At 46.8% G+C, this 19,911-nt stretch overlaps 2 protein-coding genes across 3 annotated transcripts; one reads left to right on the top strand and one right to left on the bottom strand.

The window, feature by feature from the left end:
• Positions 1-6,648: 6,648 nt before the first annotated feature.
• Positions 6,649-11,766, bottom strand: ZBTB8B (zinc finger and BTB domain containing 8B). The gene is made up of 3 exons (XM_075047330.1): positions 10,489-11,766; positions 7,620-7,798; positions 6,649-7,307 (listed from the first exon to the last, which is right to left on the bottom strand). Exons 1-3 carry the CDS (start codon positions 11,432-11,434, stop codon positions 6,990-6,992), a joined length of 1,443 nt encoding a protein of 480 aa, XP_074903431.1. The 5' UTR covers positions 11,435-11,766; the 3' UTR covers positions 6,649-6,989.
• Positions 11,759-18,959, top strand: BSDC1 (BSD domain containing 1). 2 transcript variants are annotated; one of them, XM_075047332.1, is made up of 11 exons: positions 11,759-11,853; positions 12,070-12,130; positions 12,845-12,961; positions 13,603-13,773; positions 13,891-13,945; positions 14,332-14,447; positions 14,816-14,884; positions 15,091-15,172; positions 15,363-15,902; positions 16,993-17,096; positions 17,686-18,959. In XM_075047332.1, the coding sequence occupies exons 1-11, from the start codon at positions 11,843-11,845 to the stop codon at positions 17,716-17,718; spliced, it is 1,359 nt and encodes a 452-aa protein (XP_074903433.1). In that variant the 5' UTR covers positions 11,759-11,842; the 3' UTR covers positions 17,719-18,959. The 2 variants fall into 2 exon arrangements, with proteins under 2 accessions (XP_074903433.1, XP_074903432.1); XM_075047331.1 differs by having other exon boundaries at positions 12,845-12,973.
• The last annotated feature ends 952 nt before the right edge of the window (positions 18,960-19,911 follow it).

Raw genomic sequence — 19,911 nt, 5'->3', positions numbered from 1 at the left:
TAAATTAAATACTTGTTAGACGTATCCTTATCGTCAACCCAGCTTCCCTTAACACCTAAAATTGTGAGCATATTTGCATACAGCTCATCTATGTTGATGACTTAGACCTTGATCTAAACAATTAGTTCTCCCCAAATCATTAGCAAGCTCTCTGACAACCTCTCATCTCCCTTGATTGCCTTGCATTCCCACTTTCCTTCTCCCACAGTGAGAGTCGCTTTCACCAGGGATGGTAACAACCCCGTGGTCCTCAGAGCCAGGGAGACAAGAACGGGGACGAGTGCTTCGGTACCCCATATCTGTCATGTAAAAAAATGGAAAAAATGTATACTTACTGTGAGATTAGTATTTATTTAATGTTTTCTGTTCTTTCACTATAAAAGAACCAGACTACATACAACAATATAAACATATGTAGTACATACACAATTTAACATACAATAAAGACAAATTCAGTAATGCACCACTGTAGAAAAAACGTTACAAAAAGCACTTAAAGATTTGATCCCCACCCCTTAAAAAGGGTAAATTGCCTGTATGGTGGTGATGCACGTTAATTCTCAACTTTGGTTCAATTTGGTTTTCTCTCTTCCAGCCTGACACATGCACTCACAGACACCTCAGCATCAGGACAGGTACAATTGCAGATCTGGCAGCTTGCGGTAAAACATCAGTGCAACTTCTCTATTACTGATCTGTGGAAAACATCCAGTTACTAAATCTGGAAAGGGCTGCTGGGTTCACACTGCCACCCGGATTGTACTCTGAATTGTCTGTGAATGCTGCCAGGCTGTCTTTTCTAAAATACTATAAAGACCCACGATTCAGAACTTTACGTGACCTTTTTCCCACATAGAACTATTGATCCCAAATACCTGTGGAAGCAGAGCACCAGATATCAGTCCCTTCTTTCATTCCCTAGCACTCCTCTTTCTCATCAAAATAATCTGCTTAACATTGGATACTGTTTCTTCTTAGTCGTTGGTGTGGGTTTTTTTAAGTACCCTTATTTTGGTTGTACTGGAGCACTTTTTAAAAAGTCATAATCTGCTATGTTTAAAAGGTCAGTAAACAACAAAAGAAGAGTTAAAACAGTAAAAAATGTAAAAGAAGATGGACATCCAGAGAAAGCTGGGGTAACTGGATTTCACATACATCGGATTCAGATGGTACAAATGAAAATGCTATTGTACCAATTAGTATTTTAGGACAATTTACTTTTGATTGAACTACTCCACTGATCTGTCTGAAGATACTGTATTAACTGGCAACATTCACACATTGGTTTTCAAAAGTGAAAATCTTCCTCAACAAATATATAGCATCTTGTTTAATAATACAGTGCTATTACTATACTGGCTTTCACTTGGACAGATCCTGGAATGAGCTTGGAGATTTATGAAGGTCCTTGAATCTACCCATAAATCCATCTGCATGACGGTATCTAAAATAAGCAGGTTCTAAAATCAGGGCATTTCCCCAAAGTGATAACTCTTGTTTAGTTTAGTGAGTATTCTAGTTTTCACTTTCCTACAGGAGGAGAGAAGAATCCTCCAAGTCTCCAAACACTGAAGTATTCAAAACTTTAGTGATCTAGAAAAGGCTGTTATAGCTATCAATAGCCATTATTTACCAGCAAAAGATGCCTGTCTTGTATTAGAAACACAAACAACTACAAGAAACAATTTCAAAGCAAGCTTCCTATTTTTGTTTAATACACACTAGTTTGGGTCAGAGCTTGCATACCTTAGTTACTAACAACCAAACAACAAGACAGAATTTGAAAAATCAGTAGCACAGCCATTGGCTCTAAAATTAAATTTGTGTTCACATAGCTCCCCTCCAACCCAAAAAGAAGCCAGCAGCTAAAAATTAAAATAAGCATTGCCACTGAAGAACTTTAAGAATTTCTAAGACCTGATACGGTTTCTAATTCTGCAAAACTGTCAGTGCGTGCTTAAATTTTACCCTTTTAACTAGTCTCGTGCTTAGTGGGACCAATTGTGTGTCTAAGCCTTCAGAGGACTGGAGACTTAGCTGGTTATGCTAAAAGCGCGTAAGAAGTATGGAGTCATATATTTTGGCAGTTAAAATATTTTGTATCTTGACTGGCAGTCCAAAGTTTAAAGTCTAGTATATTGTCTTTGGATATTTGGGAGTGGCATTTAAAGTCGCTGTGTACAGCACGTTGGTTTGAGACTTTTTTTTTGGGGTGGTGGGTAGTGTTTGGTTTGGTTTGATTTTTAATTTTTTTTTCTTTCTTTTTTAACTTACTAGTACTCAGATACCTGCCTATAACTATTTAATAAAAACCAAAATAGTCGCTATACTCACTGGTGGTGTTTTAGCAAAAGTGCTCCGCTGACCTACATGGCAGAGATGATGACTTCTTAACTATAACTCCAGACCTAAAAGCAGCTCTGTGTGGGCATGCACACCACACGTACGTGTATAAATGGAGCCGCTGGCAAGGTTTTAACAACTTCACGACCTTTTTGTTCTCATACATGCTACTAACATTTCTAGACATGTAGAAAATCTGAATTTCAAACAATCCAACAAAAGGCAAAAACCAGACTGTCTTCAGTTATTTGGTTGACATGTTAACAGTCGCCTTTCAGAGAAGAAATGCAATTTTTATGTGCACGTTAAAGGGCACTGTCAACTTAAGTTGGATCCAAAAATCTTTAATACTAATGAAAAGGTTTTAATAATTTAAAAAGAAGAAAAAAAGAAGTTTTTAAATATGAATAATTCCCAGGCACTTCTGAAACAAAAATGTATAAACCTAAAGATCCCAATAAAATAAAAATTAACAGATTTCACTGTTTGACTGAAAATAGTGAAAAGAAAGAAGGGGTTATTACATTCTTCATTGATTCAGGATATTCTAAAACAACAGGTAAATAGAGGTTTTAAATATCATAGTCTGTAAAAGCAGGTTTTAAAAAGTCTGTTTGTGAAATACCCAATATAATTCAAAAATTATCTAGAAAGAATATTTGGGAGTCTGTTCCCCCCCATCCACGTGCATTTTATTGTAGGCATTTGACAGCATTTTCTTCTAGCTAGGATCAGTGACTGCTTCCCAGCTGCATGGATTTCTCTCACACAGCATGAAAAAAAGAAAAGCTTTAAAAAGAGTTTCAAAAGTTAAGATGATTATAAAACTACAAAAACTGGTAAGGAAACAAAGTCAGTGTTAATAACATAAAAGATTTTCTAAAAAAAACCCCACCAGGTTGGCTGGGTTTTGACAGCATCCTTTTAGTCCTTTCCTACCAAGAATCTGATTCTTGCTTGCAAACTGTCTGCCACCAGAAATGGATATACTCATTTTTAATTCCCAGAAATTGAAATGTGAGCCTTAATCTAGACACTCTCAGGTTTACTTAGTCACCTTTTGAATGGTAAAAAATCAAAGCAACCCTCTCAGAAAGTTTTATTTTCTAGACAATCAAAAAGCTCCAGAATGCTCCAAGATCCACAAATATAGTTAAGTCACTTCTACAAATAAGGTTCGGTTTATAAGAATTTGTCATTTAAACTAGACTAAAGGACTTCAGTTATGAAACTGCCTTACAAAACATCAGTAAATTAAATGACCACATTTGGAAGATTTACAAGGTCTTGCACCAAGAAATTAAATGCGCTACAAATACCAGTGCAGCATGTATTCCTGTAGTGAAATACAGTGCAATTATGTGCAAAAGTACGTTAAAACGTATACTCCTAAACAAAGTCAATTACATAGAGCTAAGACTTCAAGATATGTAGTCTGCGTGGCCTTTAAAAAACTTTGAGAAAGAGATATTAGAAATAACTTTCCTAAAAACATTATTTTTGATTCTTCATTAAGCACCATATGAATATTTTAAAACAGCTGCATCATTTTCTCAAAGCTTGTAGAGGCTGGATCTACAATGGAAGATTTCAGGAAAAACATCTAAAAACTAAATGGAAAGCACAGCAAACAGTTTTACATGAACATCTGGTCACAAGAATGTGGATAAACTACATCCTCTTCTAAATACAAAGGCTGAAGGACTCCATTGAAAACAAAGCAGCACAATATGACAGATCAACAGGAAACATCGATTTTGGTGGTCACTTTCAATCTGGAATGTGAACGGCGTACCCCCCACCCGCACCCCTTACCCAGCGTTACACAAACCTTAACACAGCTCCATTCTCTATGCACAAGACACACAAGAACAATCTCTAAGACCAAAGAAAGCAGGTTGAAGTAAAATTGCTGAAGGTCTCTGCAGTCATTCCTGCAGCCCTTACTAACAGACTTTCGCAAGAGGTTAATTTTCCCTACTCTGAATTACTTTACAGTTTCAGAGTTAGCTAGCCCGCACCTCAGCACAGCTCAGCCGTGTGAGAAGCTAAATCTTCTTGACGGTTTAATTGTGGTGCACTAGCCAGAACCATGCCCAGCTGATATTCCACGTCTAGTGGCTTCTACCAATATTTACAATGAGGTGGCATCTTCACGCTAGAATGGCCTGAAATTGGGATGCCTGGTCACTAAATACCATTTTGGATCCCTGTTTACATTCTTACCCCACTTTCATCAGCGAGTTCGTCTCCCAACAAACGCAGATAATCCGTGACTCTTTTTCAGGTGTTCTCACACGCAGAAGTCCATCCTTTATCAGATAAGCAGATACCAAAAAACCACCCTCTGATGTTGGATGGACTCAACAAAAATAGAGTAGTAGTCCAAAAGACTAGCCCTGGTAGGCTGGAGGTGGCATTTTCAAATGTGCCAGCATGATTTACAAGCCGACATTTTGCTCAGATTTTCAAAAGTGCTAAGGACCCAAAACCACAGCAGGATCTTCAAAGGAGTTCAGCTCCAAATCTGGCATCTACATGAGTTTTGATGGTCTTAATTTCAATGATGGAAATAGGGGCTATAGAGCCCTGAATTTTTTAAAGGTCTTGTCCCAGTGAGATTTTTCTATGATGATATATATCACTATGATACAGTTCAGCTATTACAAACTCAAATTTACAGATGACCTGGAACAGGGACTACTGAAAGCTTATGCAACTTAAGTTACAGAAAATAAATGTAGCACTCGGGTATCTTCTTGCGAAGGTGGCACTCATCAAGAATTTAGACCAGACTATTTCAGAACGAGTCTCTTTACCTTTTGCTCTTTTCAGGAATCACTAGTAAAGGGACTTGTTTAAAAAGAAGCTTGTTTCTTCTTTCCTCATCCTACCTGATCTGGCAATGAACTTTTAAATCCATTTGTGATATCAGATCACCTCTCAACGAGTAAATTGCGACACGACTATAGGACTACTGTTTCACTGTAGGATGAAGCAGATAGAGAAGCTAAATTGTTCTTTTTCAGTATGTAAAATAAAAACACAAGGTATGCAAAAAAACCCCCAAACAAACCCTGGTTAAATCAGGGGGCTCTTTGTTTTTTAGGTTGCATCTAATGTTTGCCAAATGTAAAGTCTTTACACTAAAAACCTTAAGAAGCACTGCCTTGTTAAATGGGAGGAACTGCTCATTTTTTTGTCAGCCATGTCTGTCTACAGGCTTCTGATCTAGCACTTACTCCAGCTAGAAAGACTCATACAATTTGCCTTTTCATGAAACACTTACGAACAACATACTAAAGAAGCATTAACAGTCTTGTTTCACAGTATATTTCAGTTTTGTCTCTTCATTAGGAAACAGTAGGTTACCCATAGGCAAACAGGCTTTCTGTTGGTGGTGCATTTTCTTCTAAAGCTTCCCAGCTTGATTTTTGATAGCTTGTATCAACTTGCTACTGGAAAGGCAAAAAAAATCACCTCCTTTGAAAGCCAACCTTTATCCCAGCAAAGAAACATGAGGTCCACGCTTAAGTTTTTTTTTTTAAAAAAAAAACCAACAAAACAGTACTTGGATAAGTTCACACAACAACACAAACCATGAGAAGGATCACCAAAGACTAGAAGAAAATATACTAAAAGAAAAGGATTTGCATACAAAGAGGCTAGTAAAAATTTCTGAGATTTCCTACCCAATTGCTTCAAAAAGGGTATTCAGAGCTGGTTTATATGCATAGCTCAGATATTTATATTTAACTGCTCCTCGGCTACATCAGCTGTGAATCTGGCTATTTAATCTACCAGAATCAGAATTGCCAAGTAACCTGCTTGACAGCTTTTAATTTCTAGTGTAAAAAACTGAAGATTGGGCAGTTCGCTTAGTCTAAACTGAGAGACCAGGACACTAGACACCATAATGTATGCTTAATATTTCTTAAGCCAAGACTACTAATGTCTAAATGACATTAAAGACACATCTGAAGATCTGTAGTCCAAGCTCTTCAGAGAGAAAGATGCAATAAAAACAATACAGAAAGAGAAGTTTGTTCTCTAAATACCTGCAATTAAGGACATGTGAAATATGTTTATTCTGTCTATGCTTTCATCAGGAGCATATTTTTGTTATCCTGGTTTGTCTGTCCTGGTTTCCAGGTCAAATCCAGTCTAAGCAAACACTTAAGGATTACAATTTAGATAATACTATCCTAATACAGAAGGATCACAACCTAGTTTAGAAAAGTCCAAGATAATGGATGAAAACTACATTTCTTTTAATGTAATCTTCAGAGAGAAGATGGTGCCCCTTTCAGATCAGGGATTAAGGACCATGACAGCATTATTTGAAGAAACCTGTTATCAAAATGAAACAGAGATGTTCCACCTGCAAAATCAAAACTAGGAGGCAGAGACACCACTGGAAATTGCTCAAGTACAACCTCTGTGAACCCCAGACAGAAGATTCTTCACAGATTTCTGGTGCACAGCACTGAAAAGTATTAAAAATTCCAATTCTCCCCACTCTTCTATTAAAAAATGGAATATAAAAAACCAGCACAGTCTCACTAATTGGGCAAACACGCAGTTTCCAGTTGCAGACTGACCACTGCCAGGGAAACACTTTAAATGCTCCCACTCTCCTCTCACTGCTACATAAGTGTTTCTCGATCTGATAAGCTCCTGTGGATTTCCTGCTTGTCATCACCATCGGCATCATCATCATCAGCTGGATCATTTTCCTCTCCAGACTCCACATATATGGGCCAATCGTTATCGGCATCACCCTTCTCTTGGCCTTCTGATGAAGGTTCCATTAGGCTGAGGTTAATGGGCATCGAGTCCTCATGGGTAGTGGTCACGCAGGTGCAGCTGTCGCACAAGCCAAAGCGTCGTAATCCTTGAGACAGGCTACTTGTGAATGTTCTCCTGCAACCTTTACAGATAATTGGCTTGTTTGATCGATGCACCTGAAGTTAAAAATAAAACACTATGGTAAAAAGGGCAATCTGCCTTCTGCCTTTAGCTCTTTCTAGGGTGCTGGTTTGCATATATTCCTAGAACAGAAAAACATCTACACTTAAGCTGAAGGGCAGACGATCCCATCACATTTCCAGCAACAAAGATTTGGGGCTACATAAGTGCTAATGAACCAAATATCTGTGGCTTATACTTATTATTAGAAAAGTTCATCTCACATTGGCAACAATCATTTTGTCCAATGTATTTTGGGAATACGATCGGGAAAATATTTCCTGATAAATATAATCTTTCAAACTTACACTTAAAGCGTGACTCCGAAGGTGTTCCTGCCGAGTGAAACGTTTCCCACACGTCTCACAGGGGTAGGGTCTCTCACCTGTGTGAGAGCGAATGTGCCGTTTTAGTATTCCTTTCTGTTTAGCCGTGTAGGGACAAAACGGACATTTGTGAAGCTTGATTGGCACAACTAACACATCACCTTTTGGAAAAAAAACACAATGCATTAGATTAGGCAGTTCACCAACGTTAGCTGTGTTGGTTTCTTATCCTCCTTGCTGCACATCTGAGTCAGGATAATTGCACTTTCACCTCTCTTTGTATTTGGCTTACCTGCAACTTCTGTAGGTTGTGCAATTTCAGAAGACATCATGCAGCTGCAGACGACCAAGTCCCTTGAAAATCTGCCTGCCTATACTTACATAGCTGATACTTTAAGGGAGCTGGCTCACAACAGAAAAACAAATGAATTTTATTTTAAGAAGCCATTTAATTGAGTGCCAAAAATTTACTTTTAGTGCAGTGGGGTTTCTGTGCTCTCTCAGCCATAGAAAGTCTCCTACTTCCTTTTTTTTTAAGATACCATTAGCATTAAACAGCATTAGAAACTAAAATCTTTAACACAAATTACAGGTAGAAGTAGTGCAATGTTTCCCGTGTGCTTTTACAAAGTGCATAAATTTAGATGTGGGGAACTCATCTAAAAATATGAATGCTTGTTTTCTACTGCCATTCACTTTAGCCTTTCTATTGGTAATAACAAGATGAAGGACTCCAATACATTTGCTGATGGCATTTTACTTTTCCTAAAATCAAATGATATGTACACAAGTAATATCTAATTTATGAAGTCAGATGCAAAAAGAGGGAATTAAATTTGAAGATCACATTTTACATAAACATGGGTATTCCCAAGTTTGTCAGTATCAGCTCAGATACGAGCTTCCTTTCCATCATAAAGTTTGAGATGTTATACTACAAGATTAGTTTTCCCTGTTTGAGGTACTGATTCAGGAAAGTGTTTGCATATCAAGTTTTGAGCTCTTTAACAGTTACACCAAAGTAAGTGGGGCTGTAGAACATTCCTTGTACTGAGGTTTGTCCAACCCAGTCTCAAAAAAAAAAAGGAGTGTCTAGTATTAACATGTGGCTATCAAGTGAAATTCATCTCACCCAATTTTGGACCTTCACAAGGTATTGCTAATCCCTGCTGGACGTTTAGAGCTCTGATTAAAAAAAGAAAAGCAGTTCTTAGACCTGCCTTGCTTCCAGGCTCTCCAGAGGTGCCTGTTTACCCTCCATCAGCTGTGACGGGGACCAGGGTGACTGGAACAGATGCGGACACTTGAAAGTAAGTGGCATTTATCTTAACTGTCAGCCTGAATGCACGAGAGAACCATTCTTTTATCAGGACTTTGTAGTTCTCGTTCCTAGTGTCTTGTGAAAATGCTAAGACAGCAGGACCACTAAAAATGGCGAAGAGATACCTCCATTCTACTAAATGCTTACGATGTTCAGTTTTAGCAAAGAAACATAACTGAATGCAAGGGTTTTTTTCCCCACTCCTATTTAAAGCACATCTACTGTTAACATTTCTAAGACGTCATAAGACCTGATGTTCTCTATCAAATTCTAGAAGCATTTCCCTTTTAATGATTCATTAACAGTGTGAAGATTTTAAGAGAGAAAAAAAAGTAATCAAAGTTTGTGTGTTAGATGCTCTTGCCTTGCTACGTGTCAAAAACCATAGGCATGATCTGGTGGTGACAGCACTCTGTTCTGCTAACTTTAGTCTTCTGGTGACTGTAAGACTGGATTTGTGATTTTATCAGATTCCTTATTTTAAAGCTGTGAGAGAATATATTGGTTTTATTGGCTTTAAGATCACACATGCACGCTTGAGCTGAAAATGACACAAATGTAAGCTTGCTACCTAGAGTAGAATATTCAGTGAAAGATTTCCTCTCTGTGGCCCACACCATAATTGCATTTGTCACATCCTGAACAGTGATGGCACTTGCAATGTTTGTCAGAGCCGCCTCCCATCTTCGTAAGGCAGTTTGGACGAGGCAAGTTGTGCGCCAACATTGCCGTAAGCAGATAAAATGCTCAAATCCTTATTGTCCACTTCAGGAGAAATGCATATGGACATGATCTTCTTCTTCTCCAGGTCCCTGACACCGCTGCTAGGAGATATTCCTGTCAGCGTGAGACATCCCAACAGGCCTGGGCTTGGGAAAGCAGCGGAACCTCAGGTGACCAGCAGCTGAAAAGCGAGTCTGCCTCTAGAGGTAAAAGTTAAGTCTCGTCTTTATGCAATACCACAGAGTTTAAAGCTTTCAGTGCTCTTAAATAATTTCTAGGTATCGCTCAGTATTGAATAAAACTGATTTCTGCCCTTTTGAAGTTCAAAGTAACACCAAACAGACTATCATCCAGCAACAGATGCGCTGGCAGGAGCTGCGCTGGAGTAAGTTACTTCTGCTCTGCCAGGTTCTACAGCAGATCCCTCTTGTGGCAGCTCAACTTAATCTTTCTGATTGCTCTTTCTAACACTAACATTATGAGGAGAAGATTATTTTTAAAAATTCACCTGCCACTCAACAAGGTCCCAAATGAGATTGTTTATTAAAGCAGTGTCACCAACACCAAGCTCCAGCATCTGTTTCAAAGAGACCGTAAAAGCTGTCAGAAATACTTACCTCCCAAACGCTGCACTGAATAAAAGAGTACAGCTTTCTTTTGAACTCCAGAACAATAGTTTATTTTGCTACGGCATAATATTCAGCAATATATATTCCTGGACAAGAATGAGAGTGACAAAGGCAGTCGCACCACTAAGCGGTTTCCTCCTCGATTATACAGACTACACCCCCCCCGGAGTCCTCTCACCTGTGTCCTCACCATACCAGTCGCTGTGAATGTCCATCATGGAACTCATGGCTACCCCTGCGTCCTCTGGCCTACCCTCAAAGCCCCGGACAAAGTGATGAACCACATCATCCTTTCTCTGAGCTGAGCTGTTGCGCAACAGGGCCTCTAGGAATTGTTTCATATGATAGTTATTGCAGGCCAGGTCCATCGCCTGCCCGCCGTGCAGCCCCTCTTCCATCTGCTCGAGGGACAACGGAGTCGGGTACTGCGGCAGCCGTTCACCCACTTCTACCTCCACTTCATCCGAGTCAAACTCCACTTTGGGTTCCACCCCCTTGGGCAGCGAAGAATTAACATCGTCCGGGGAGTCGCTGCTGAGGGGGTCTCTGACGACGAGCTCCAGGGGATGGCAGCTGCTGCATTCACCACAGGGAGGATCTCTCTGGCAATCCGAAATCCTTTCCTTTTCCTGCAGGGAAGAGACAGGGGCAGAGCACTGGCTCTTTGAGCTGTACGAGATGCCCTCTCTCGCAGAACTCGCGCTCCCGCTATCAGCCTGATAGAAAGCAGCTTCTCTCTCTATTTTCCTGCAAATATCTAACGATGACCTTATATACGTTTTGCAGAAGTTGACCACATCGGTCATCTGCAAATAGCTAGCCGCAGACATCACCTCAATAACATTTTCCCCACAGAGATCTAGCTTCCCGGAATAAAGGAAATCTAGGATGATGGAGAAGGCCTCCGAGGTGACAATGTCCAGCGAGGCGGTGCTGTGGCGTCCACTGTCTTGGATGTAGTGAATCAGCAGGGCTCGGAAATAACCGCTGTTGGCGAACAAAATGTTTTTGTGCGCTTTGAAGATCCTCCCTTCCACGATAATGCTGCAGTCGCAGAAGAAGTCCCTCTTGCGCTGCTCGTTGAGCTCTCCCAAAAGCTTCGTGTAGTACGACTGCATCTCCATCGCTCCCGCTGACGGAATCGACCACAAGGCACCGTCAAGCAGGAGGGACTCCCGGGGACCACCGAGCCGCCAGCCTCTCCCCGGGGGCCCCGCGGGTAACTTCTGGAGAACCGGAGGGGACGGCAGGGAACCGGAGGGAACCGGAGGGAACGGGAGCGGCCCCGCCGCCACCTCCCCACCGCCGCGCGGACCCCCGTGGCTCTTTCCCCGCCAGCCGGCAGGCACCGTCGCTGCCGCCGAGGATTCTTTCCTTTAGCCCCGGTAAACCGGGCGGTAACCCGGGGGAACCGAGCCGCCCTCCCGGGAGGAGGAGGAGACGGAAGTGACGTCGGCGGCGAGTCACGGCCCACGGCGGCGGGGCCTGCGGGGTGAGGGGTCGGTAAATATTGGTGACGTCAGGCCGCCAAGATGGCGGAGGGGTGAGTTCGGTGTCGCCAGGCTGGGGCTGGGGCTGGGGCTGGGGGGGGGGAACGGGCCGGGTTCAGGCCGCGGGTGGTGGCGGTGGGAGAGCGGGGCAGGCCTCGGGGGTCGGCGCGGAGGGGCCGGGGCACCGGGTCGGGTCGGGGAGCGGGGTGGACGCGGGGCAGGGCCGTGGCGGGGCCGTGGGTCGCCTGACGTGCGTGTCCCCCTGGCAGGGAGGACGCGGGATGGTGGCGGAGCTGGCTGCAGCAGAGCTACCAAGCCGTCAAGGAGAAGGTAGGAGCCACCGGGCCGGGTTTGCGGGGCGGCCGGCCCTGGGACTCGCCGCCCAGGGGCCGGCGGCGGGCTGAGGGAGACCCGCACCGCGCTCCCCGCAGGCTGCGGCGCCGGCCGGGCCGTAGTCTCAACAGCGGCTTTGTCAGCAACGGCTCCGATGCCTTCTGAGCCCGGCCTTAGCCACTGCCTGACGCCCTGCGAGGGTGTGCGGCTGTAGGGCAGCCCGTCACCCCGGGGACGGAACCGATGGGTACGCGTCGAGGGAGTTCGGATGTATTTGTTATAACTCTGGGAGCCGGGGACCTGACCGCCGCACTGGGATCTTATGGCTCAGGGGAGCAGCGTTGGGCTCTGTTGATGTGAAAATCGCCACCTGAGTAGGGAGGGCATGTGCTTGCAGCATCGCTTTCTGATGTGTAATTTCCTGCCTGCGACAGCAATGCTTATGTTAATTATATGTAAAACTCAGAACAAAGCTTTTCCTAACCTGTCTTTTTCCCTTCTTGGCTTAAAAAACCCCCACTGTAACATGTTTTGGGCATAGGTGTTGCCCATTGTTCTGGTTATCACTGTCTTACCCATTGCACGAGTTGGGGTAAGGGTTCAGCTGGCTCTTGCACTTTAATCTTCGTAATGTGCCAGGTGTTCCCAGAGTGACCGTGGCTTTGTTGGGGAGCAAAAGGGTTGCACAATCTATATGTCGTCTTCTTACAGTCCACAGAAGCTTTGGAATTCATGAAACGGGACCTGGCTGAGTTCACTCAAGTAGTACAGCATGACACAGCCTGCACTATCGCTGCTACGGCCAGTGTGGTCAAGGACAAGCTGGCAGTGAGTATAGGAGTAAGAGATCTGGGATTCTTGTTGCAGAAAGCAAAGTGGAGGGTGAATAGGATGTACCTGCACCCGAGGACACGATCCTCTGAACAAACCCCAGTGTGTAACCATGAGCTTCAGGTTTCGGGCATTCTCCCCGGTGCAGGTTTGGTGCCGAGCACTGTGTGGGATTTCCTTGCTGTAGTGGTAAGGAACATCCGGAAATGAGTGGAGAAAGGTTCACTGTGCTTTCCCTCTCCCTATGTGCTGTGTAAGTGGGATGCTGGCAGTATCACTGTAGTATGACATCAGATCTCCACGCAAGTTGTCAGCCTTAGCCCTGCACAACTGCCGCTGTGACAGTCCAACCCCCAAACCAGCCAGTCCCGGAACATGGCTGTGGCCTTCCCTACAAAGCCTAGGCTCAGTTCCCCACAAACCTATTACAAGGCCTGCCTGCCCCACTGCCACCTGAGGCTAGTGCCTGTCACCACACCCTTCTCCTAGCCCAGCCATGGCCACACAGTTGCCTCATTAGCACTTTTTTGTATGAAGAGACATTCTGCTTCCTTAAACGAACCTATCCAGAAAAGAGTGAGACTTGCCCTCCTGCTGCAGGCACTGTTACTTATACTGTGCTGCTTTTTCTTTTCAAGAGGACGGAAGGTTCCTCAGGTGCAACTGAAAGGGTGAGGAAAGGGCTCTCTGACTTCCTGGGTGTCATCTCGGACACATTTGCTCCCTCGCCAGATAAGACCATTGACTGCGATGTCATAACATTGATGGCAACACCCACAGGTACCACAGAGCCCTATGACAGCGCCAAGGTGAGTGTCCCATTCCCGGAGCTTCTCTCTGGGATGCGGAGTCCTGAACCCTGTCCTCTTGGGGCTTTGCTGCTGCCCCACCGCTGACGGCTCTGCCCTGTGCATCTTCTCCTCCAGGCTCGCCTCTACAGCCTCCAGTCAGACCCAGCCACCTACTGCAACGAACCTGATGGTACGGCGCTGCTGCCGAGCCAAGCTGGCCCTTGTGTGGGGTCTGCGGGCCATCCTGAATTGCCCAGAGCCTTTCGCCAGTGGGCCTGCTGGCTTGACTGTGGGTGGGGTCACAGTTTATGGAGAGCAGATCTGTCTGTTGCACTGGGGACTAGCTTAGACTGGGAATTTGCTGGGCCAGTTTAAACCACTGCTGCTGGTGCTGTGTGGCCTTGTGCTGGTGGAGGACCCACAATATCGGGTGGGCTCAGAGACCCATGTCTGCCTCCTTTGCCCCTGGCTCACCCCAGCTGGTCTGGTCTGTAGCATCTTTCCAATGAAACTTCCCAAAACTGTTCCTGCCTTGTTTGTGCCAAGGACTGTTATCTCTGTGCTTGTCCTGTACAGGCCCTGCTGAACTCCTTGAGGCCTGGCTCTCTCAGTTTAACCTAGAGGAGAAGAAAGGGGAGATTGCAGAGCTGCTGGCAACCAGCCCTTCCATCCGGGCTCTGTACACCAAAATGGTAAGGCCCTGCCTGGCTCCTGTAGTGGGCAGCTTCTGACTTGGGGTATGGTGCAGGGAAGCCCTGAGCTGCTTGGGCCCTGGAGCTGGTGGTAGAAAGGACTGCAGTCGCGTGGTAAACTGGCACAGGGGTATTAAGCAGGGAAGAATACAATATGCTGCCTGTTTGTCATGGGCCTGGAATAGAAGTTCCTCTGTAGCTATCCAGTGCGTGTCGGAGCGTCTGAGGCTTGGTCTCAGGTCTGTGCACCTGAAAATGCAGGTGTCTTGCGCAGGTTACAAGGGTAGCTGCAAGGCTCAGGAGGAGCAAGGCAGCAACTGCAGCCCTCCTTCTGAAGTGACTCATAGTGTTTCCCATGTTGCTCCCAGGTCCCTGTGGCTGTTTCCCATTCTGAATTCTGGCAGCGCTACTTCTATAAAGTGCATCGCCTGGAGCAGGTAGGTCAGGAGGTGAATGTCTCCCCTGGTGGGTGGGTGCTCCAGCCAAGGAGCTCTCTAGTGCAGCCCAGAGAGGCAGAAGATACTCCTGCTGGAGAAACAGGGATCTCGGCTGCCTTGTCTGTGTCCTTGTCACTGACGCTGAAATGCCTGGGGGAAGAAAGGACTGGGGACCTGAGTCGCTGTTGACGTTGAATTCCCTGCAGGACGAAGCCCGGAGGGAGGCTCTGAAGCAGCGAGCGGAGCAGAGCATTCACCAAGAGGAGCCAGGCTGGGAAGAGGATGAAGGTGGGTCAGATGGTTGGGGATCTGTGGGAGGGCTCGTGCAGACCTCGGCAGGTCTCAGTTAGAGAGGGTGGTGGCTCCTCCTCGCTCCCAGAAATTCAGCTCCCAGCCCAGCTACAGCCAACCCTGCTGCACTGTCAGCTGCTGCTGCGCTTGCTGAAACATCTCTCGCTTCTCTTGTGCCTTCCTACAGAGGAGTTCTTGGGGATGTCACCCCTGCCTTGTGCAAACGTGAAATTTCCAGAAGCAGCAGAGAAAGAATCTGCCCCTGCAGCCCTGGAGGGAAGCCACCCCACTGCTCACAAGGGACCCTCAGAGGAAAGCTGGGCCGTCCTCCCTCCAGAGCTGGCCCCAGCAGAGGGGAGCCCCTCTGAGAGCAGTGAGAGCATCTCCCTTGTGACTCAGATTGCAAACCCTGCCTCTGTGCCTGCTGCGCAGCTACAGACTGGAGCGCAACCAGCTGGGACCGGAGACCTCTCCCAGAGGCTGCTGGAGGCCACCTCGGAAGAGCAGAGCTCCCTGCCAAAGCCCCCAGAACCTGGTCATCCTTCTGCACCTACGCGGGAGTCAGCAGCATCCTCAGAGCAACTGTCTGTTACGGAGCTCAAAGAGGTGGAGAGCAAAGCCCAGGGAAGGACAGAGACTGTGAAAGAGGAAGGACCAACGGATCTACGAGTCTTTGAGCTGAACTCGGATAGTGGGAAATCCACTCCCTCCAACAATGGCAAGAAAGGTGCGTATGTGGGGCCAGCACAGGGCCTGGAAACTTGCTGGTGGTGGCAACTTTTGGGGAAAGGGCCTGATTTTGTGATGGTGGAGGAGGGGAAAAGGGGTTTTGCCAAAATCACCCAGGAAGGTTAGAGCCAAAGACTGTCTAATGGCCAAAATTAAAGTGGAAGCAAATCCTTATGCTTCTGGGTGGGGTCAAGTGGGTCACATCAGATGGTGACAATCTGCTCTCAGCAGGTGGCTGGGCTGGTGCCATAGCTGGCTCTAGCCTGAACCCTCTCCTGAGTGCCGTTCCTGTGCTTCCTTAGGAGAATGGAGGGTGAGACTCTTCCAGGACCCTGACTAGGGACACATTGCAGCTCTGGCTGACACTATTTACAAATCTTTCATTGCAGGGGATACTGCCTTCAGCAGAGCCTGCTGCAGGTCTCCCAGAATAATGGTTATGGTGGTTGTAGGATTATAAAGCTGCTGTAGGCTACTCAAGGTCCAGCAAGGTGGCCAAGTATCATGAACTGGGTCTGTGAGCAGAATGAAGTTGGACAAGAAATCAAAAGTCTGCTGGCTGAACAGAGTAGGCCTTTGGTCCCTGGCCTGCTGGGAGCCGGGGCAAGGCTGTGGTCTGTGTTGGCAGCGTGGTGTTTCCTTCCCCCTGCATGTTGCCCCTAGGAGTGTCCCTGCTGCTCCTCTGCCTCGGGCGGTGGTTCTTTCTGTTGGGGACTATGACAGTCCCCGTATCTAATTCACTCCTGTCATTCCTTATCTGTTGTGTTTTTTGCGTGACTGAAATGTGACACGTCCTAATTCTCCCAGGCCAGAGGAAAACATGTTTCAGCGTTCACCTCTCCCACTTGTTTTGAACCAGCCCTTGCTGCAAGGGAAGCGCAGTTCAGTCCATCCCGTCTCTGTTAGTGAGCTGACAGCCTGCTGTTGGGAATGGGGGAGGCTTTCTCTCCTCAGGCAGACTGCAGTAGATCCGAGCCTCATGAATGCCAGGGCTTTGTGGGCCTGCTTGGGCAGCTGTGTGCTTTGGCCAGAGTGTCTGGAGAGCATGTGTAGCTCTGACAGCTCAGTTGTGATGTTTGTGGTTACAGGCTCCAGCACTGATATCAGTGAGGACTGGGAAAAGGACTTTGATCTGGACATGACTGAAGAGGAGGTGCAGCTGGCACTCTCGAAGGTGGAAGTGTCTGGGGAGGTGAGTCGGGGGGAGGTGCTCACTCAAATAGGCAAGAAGGTTGCTCCCAGAAACCATCAGCAACTCCTTGGGGTGATGCTGCGTGAGTTCTGCTGTTGCCGAGTGCTTCCCCTGGGAGGTGAAGAGAGCCTGCAGTACCTCAGAGCGAGAGGGCGAATCCCTCTGCTCGAGCTCCGCTTCCAGTCCCTGTGCTGGAGCCAAGGCTGTGCAGCACATTGCAGCGAGACATGGCTGCTGCTGGCCTGGAAGGGCAGCGCTGCAGCAGGCAGCTGCCTGCCTAGAGTAGCTCGCAGGAGGCTTCTCAAAGGCGTAACTTGCTCTTTGAGGACACAGGCTTAGGTTGGGATCTCACTGCGGGAGTCATGGGTGTTAGCTGGAGCAGAGAGTAGCTGTCTGGACATGCTTAAAGAGGGATGAGTGTGCAAGTTCCGCAAGGTGAACAGAGCAAGCAAATCCCTGTTGTGAGGGTGTGGGAGCGTGAGGATATGTCAGGCTTTGTGCTGACTCGGGTGCCCTGGGCAGGAGGATCTGTTGACAGATGGCTCTTGAGTTACAGAAACAAACTGAGGGTTGTTACTCTCATTTGCAGCTGGAAGATGAAGAGTGGGAAGACTGGGAATAAAGCAACTGCTTCCAGTGTGTGTATCACAGGCTCATTTCCACCATCGAATGTGAATTAAATCACGGACCAGCTGTTCCTTTGTGTGTAACTGTGCTGGGGATTGCAGCATTTCCAGGCTGGAGGAGTTTTGTTCCTGCTAAATCCTGTGGGCAACTCAAGTGACCCCTTCAGACCTGGAAGAGGAGGAGGAAGCAAGAGTTCACTTGTACACTTAGCTGCTAGGGAGCCCATCTTCTCAGTAGGTCCTAGAGACTGGCCAAGCCAAAACAGGCTGCTCCGAAAGTGTCGGGTAGAGGCAGATGTGATGCAGGCGAGGGGTCCCCGGGGCGAGCTGGGCACTCGGACACCTGGCAGGAATGCTTGATGCCGCCAGACTGCCAGCTGGCTGATTGATTGCTTGTGTGTGCTTGTGTAATCTACAGTACAGCAGTTCAAAGGCTCTTGGATGCAAGCTGTGCCTGCTCGCTCGCTGCTCTGTCCTGTGGGCCAGGCCATCCCTGGAGAAAGCCCCCATGCAGGGAGCGGCTGGTGGCTGGAGATGCTGCAGTAGAAGCCCTTTCTGCTGTGCCACTCATTGCTGCAAAGAAAGGCAGTTGACTTGTGGCTTTGACCCAAAGCTGGGCCCTGCTGGAAGGAGCCAAACTCCCTGCCAAACCCTGAGCTTCTGCCTGGCTTTTTGTCTTGGAAGCTTTTTCTAATGGAAACTCCTGTTTCCTGCTGCAAGAGCAGTAGCTCCTCTAAGAGCCAGGGCCTGCTGCTGCTCCCTTTGCAGCTGCACTGCCTTCCTCTGCTGGGTTTTGTGTACTTCTAGTTAAATTCTCCAAGCAAAGTACTTGTGTCTTGCTCTTACTTGAGCCCTTCAGGGCAGGCAGTGATTTGGGTCACCGTGAGAGCAGAACCCCTCCATTGTGGTGCCCAGTTCAGCCCTCACAAAGCCCCAGTCTGGCCCACTGACCACTTTAACCTCTGCCTTGGCACTGAGGCTCGTCCCTTCCCAGCCTGGGGGGAGGCAGAAGCACCCAAGTATGGGTGGTACCTGCTGGCTGAGGCTGCATCTGTCCACTCATCTGACTCCCTTCATGTCCCACCCATGCCAGGCTCCACGGCCACCAGGGTCACAAGCCTCGCTGTGCTCACTTGAGTTCCTTCGCTTAAGCCCCCTGTGACTGCTTGTAATGCTTCCTCTGGACCCGTGGCCTCTCTTTTTGGGGCAGTTCCCTTCTAAAGTCACGAGATGCTCCTCAGTGGATGTTGTTAATATACAGTTACCCTAAAGGGACAGAGCCCTCACTGCTGTCTCTGGCCTTTCATGTGGTGGTTTTATACATGCTACCTTTGTCCTTCTGCCCCTTCCAGGGCTGGTTCATTGGAGCTGTGGGTTTCTTTCTGGTTTTGGATAGCATTAACCTAGGTGCACTTGGAGGAGTTGGGGTTTGGGGCGGGGGGGGGGGGGTGTCCCTCCCCCTTTGGGGAGATTCTCGAATGCAGCTGCCCACACAGGTGCATTGGTGGCAGCAGTGACTTCAGGCGCTTACACGAGAGCATGTCTGTCCTGCAAAACACACAAGGGCTGGGGACTGAGCTACAACTCTCTCCCTGCTTGGTGTACAGTGGGCCTGGCAGAGCCTCCAAAATGTGCTGCAGCCTCACCCTGTCCTGGGCTCAAATTTAGCTATAGCAGGAAAACCTGTTGTGGGTAGATGACACCAGTGGGGGTGTCAGGACAGGGGGCTTGGGGCTGTGTTCCCTCGGGGTTTGATGGTATGAGTTGCAGCTGGATCCCTGGGCCTGCAGCAGAGCTCGGAGGGTGCAGTGCTCTCATCTGTGTCACTTTTTTTTTCTTTTTTTCTCTTTAGTCAAATTAACCGTTTGGTTGTCTGTGCAATATTCTCTGTTCTGAACTATTCTGCATCTCCCTGAGCCTTTTCTAGCTGGGGTGAAAACCAGGAACAATTCTAACAGCTGGTAGTTTTGTAAAGATGACTTTCTCCAAACCTTTTACAGACTTGCAGTTAACAGCAATTAAAGGAATTCTACAGAGTCTTTGCCTGTGTCGGGTGTTCTTATTTCCTTTGCCTGCGGGAAGGGGATGGCTGCCACAAGAGGGTCTGCATGTCAGCTGCTTTAACTTTACCTTTCCTCCCACCTGCCTCAGGGAAGGTTTGCTTAACTCAGGAACGTGGATTCACACCA

The sequence above is a fragment of the Buteo buteo genome, chromosome 16 (assembly GCF_964188355.1).
Source record: "Buteo buteo chromosome 16, bButBut1.hap1.1, whole genome shotgun sequence".
NCBI lineage: Eukaryota > Metazoa > Chordata > Aves > Accipitriformes > Accipitridae > Buteo > Buteo buteo.
Note: the sequence above shows the minus strand (reverse complement) of the source record. Positions and strands in the feature narration are given on the sequence as shown.

Excerpts from the sequence above, each read along its gene's own strand:
- ZBTB8B (XM_075047330.1), bottom strand. The coding sequence starts at position 11,434 with ATGGAGATGCAGTCGTACTACACGAAGCTTTTGGGAGAGCTCAACGAG. Across the intron at positions 7,799-10,488 it reads CTGGTATGGTGAGGACACAG|GTGATGTGTTAGTTGTGCCA; the intron begins GTGAGAGGACTC and ends TTTTTCCAAAAG. Across the intron at positions 7,308-7,619 it reads TTCGGAGTCACGCTTTAAGT|GTGCATCGATCAAACAAGCC; the intron begins GTAAGTTTGAAA and ends TTTTAACTTCAG.
- BSDC1 (XM_075047331.1), top strand. Across the intron at positions 12,131-12,844 it reads ACCAAGCCGTCAAGGAGAAG|TCCACAGAAGCTTTGGAATT; the intron begins GTAGGAGCCACC and ends GTCTTCTTACAG. Across the intron at positions 13,774-13,890 it reads AGCCCTATGACAGCGCCAAG|GCTCGCCTCTACAGCCTCCA; the intron begins GTGAGTGTCCCA and ends CTTCTCCTCCAG.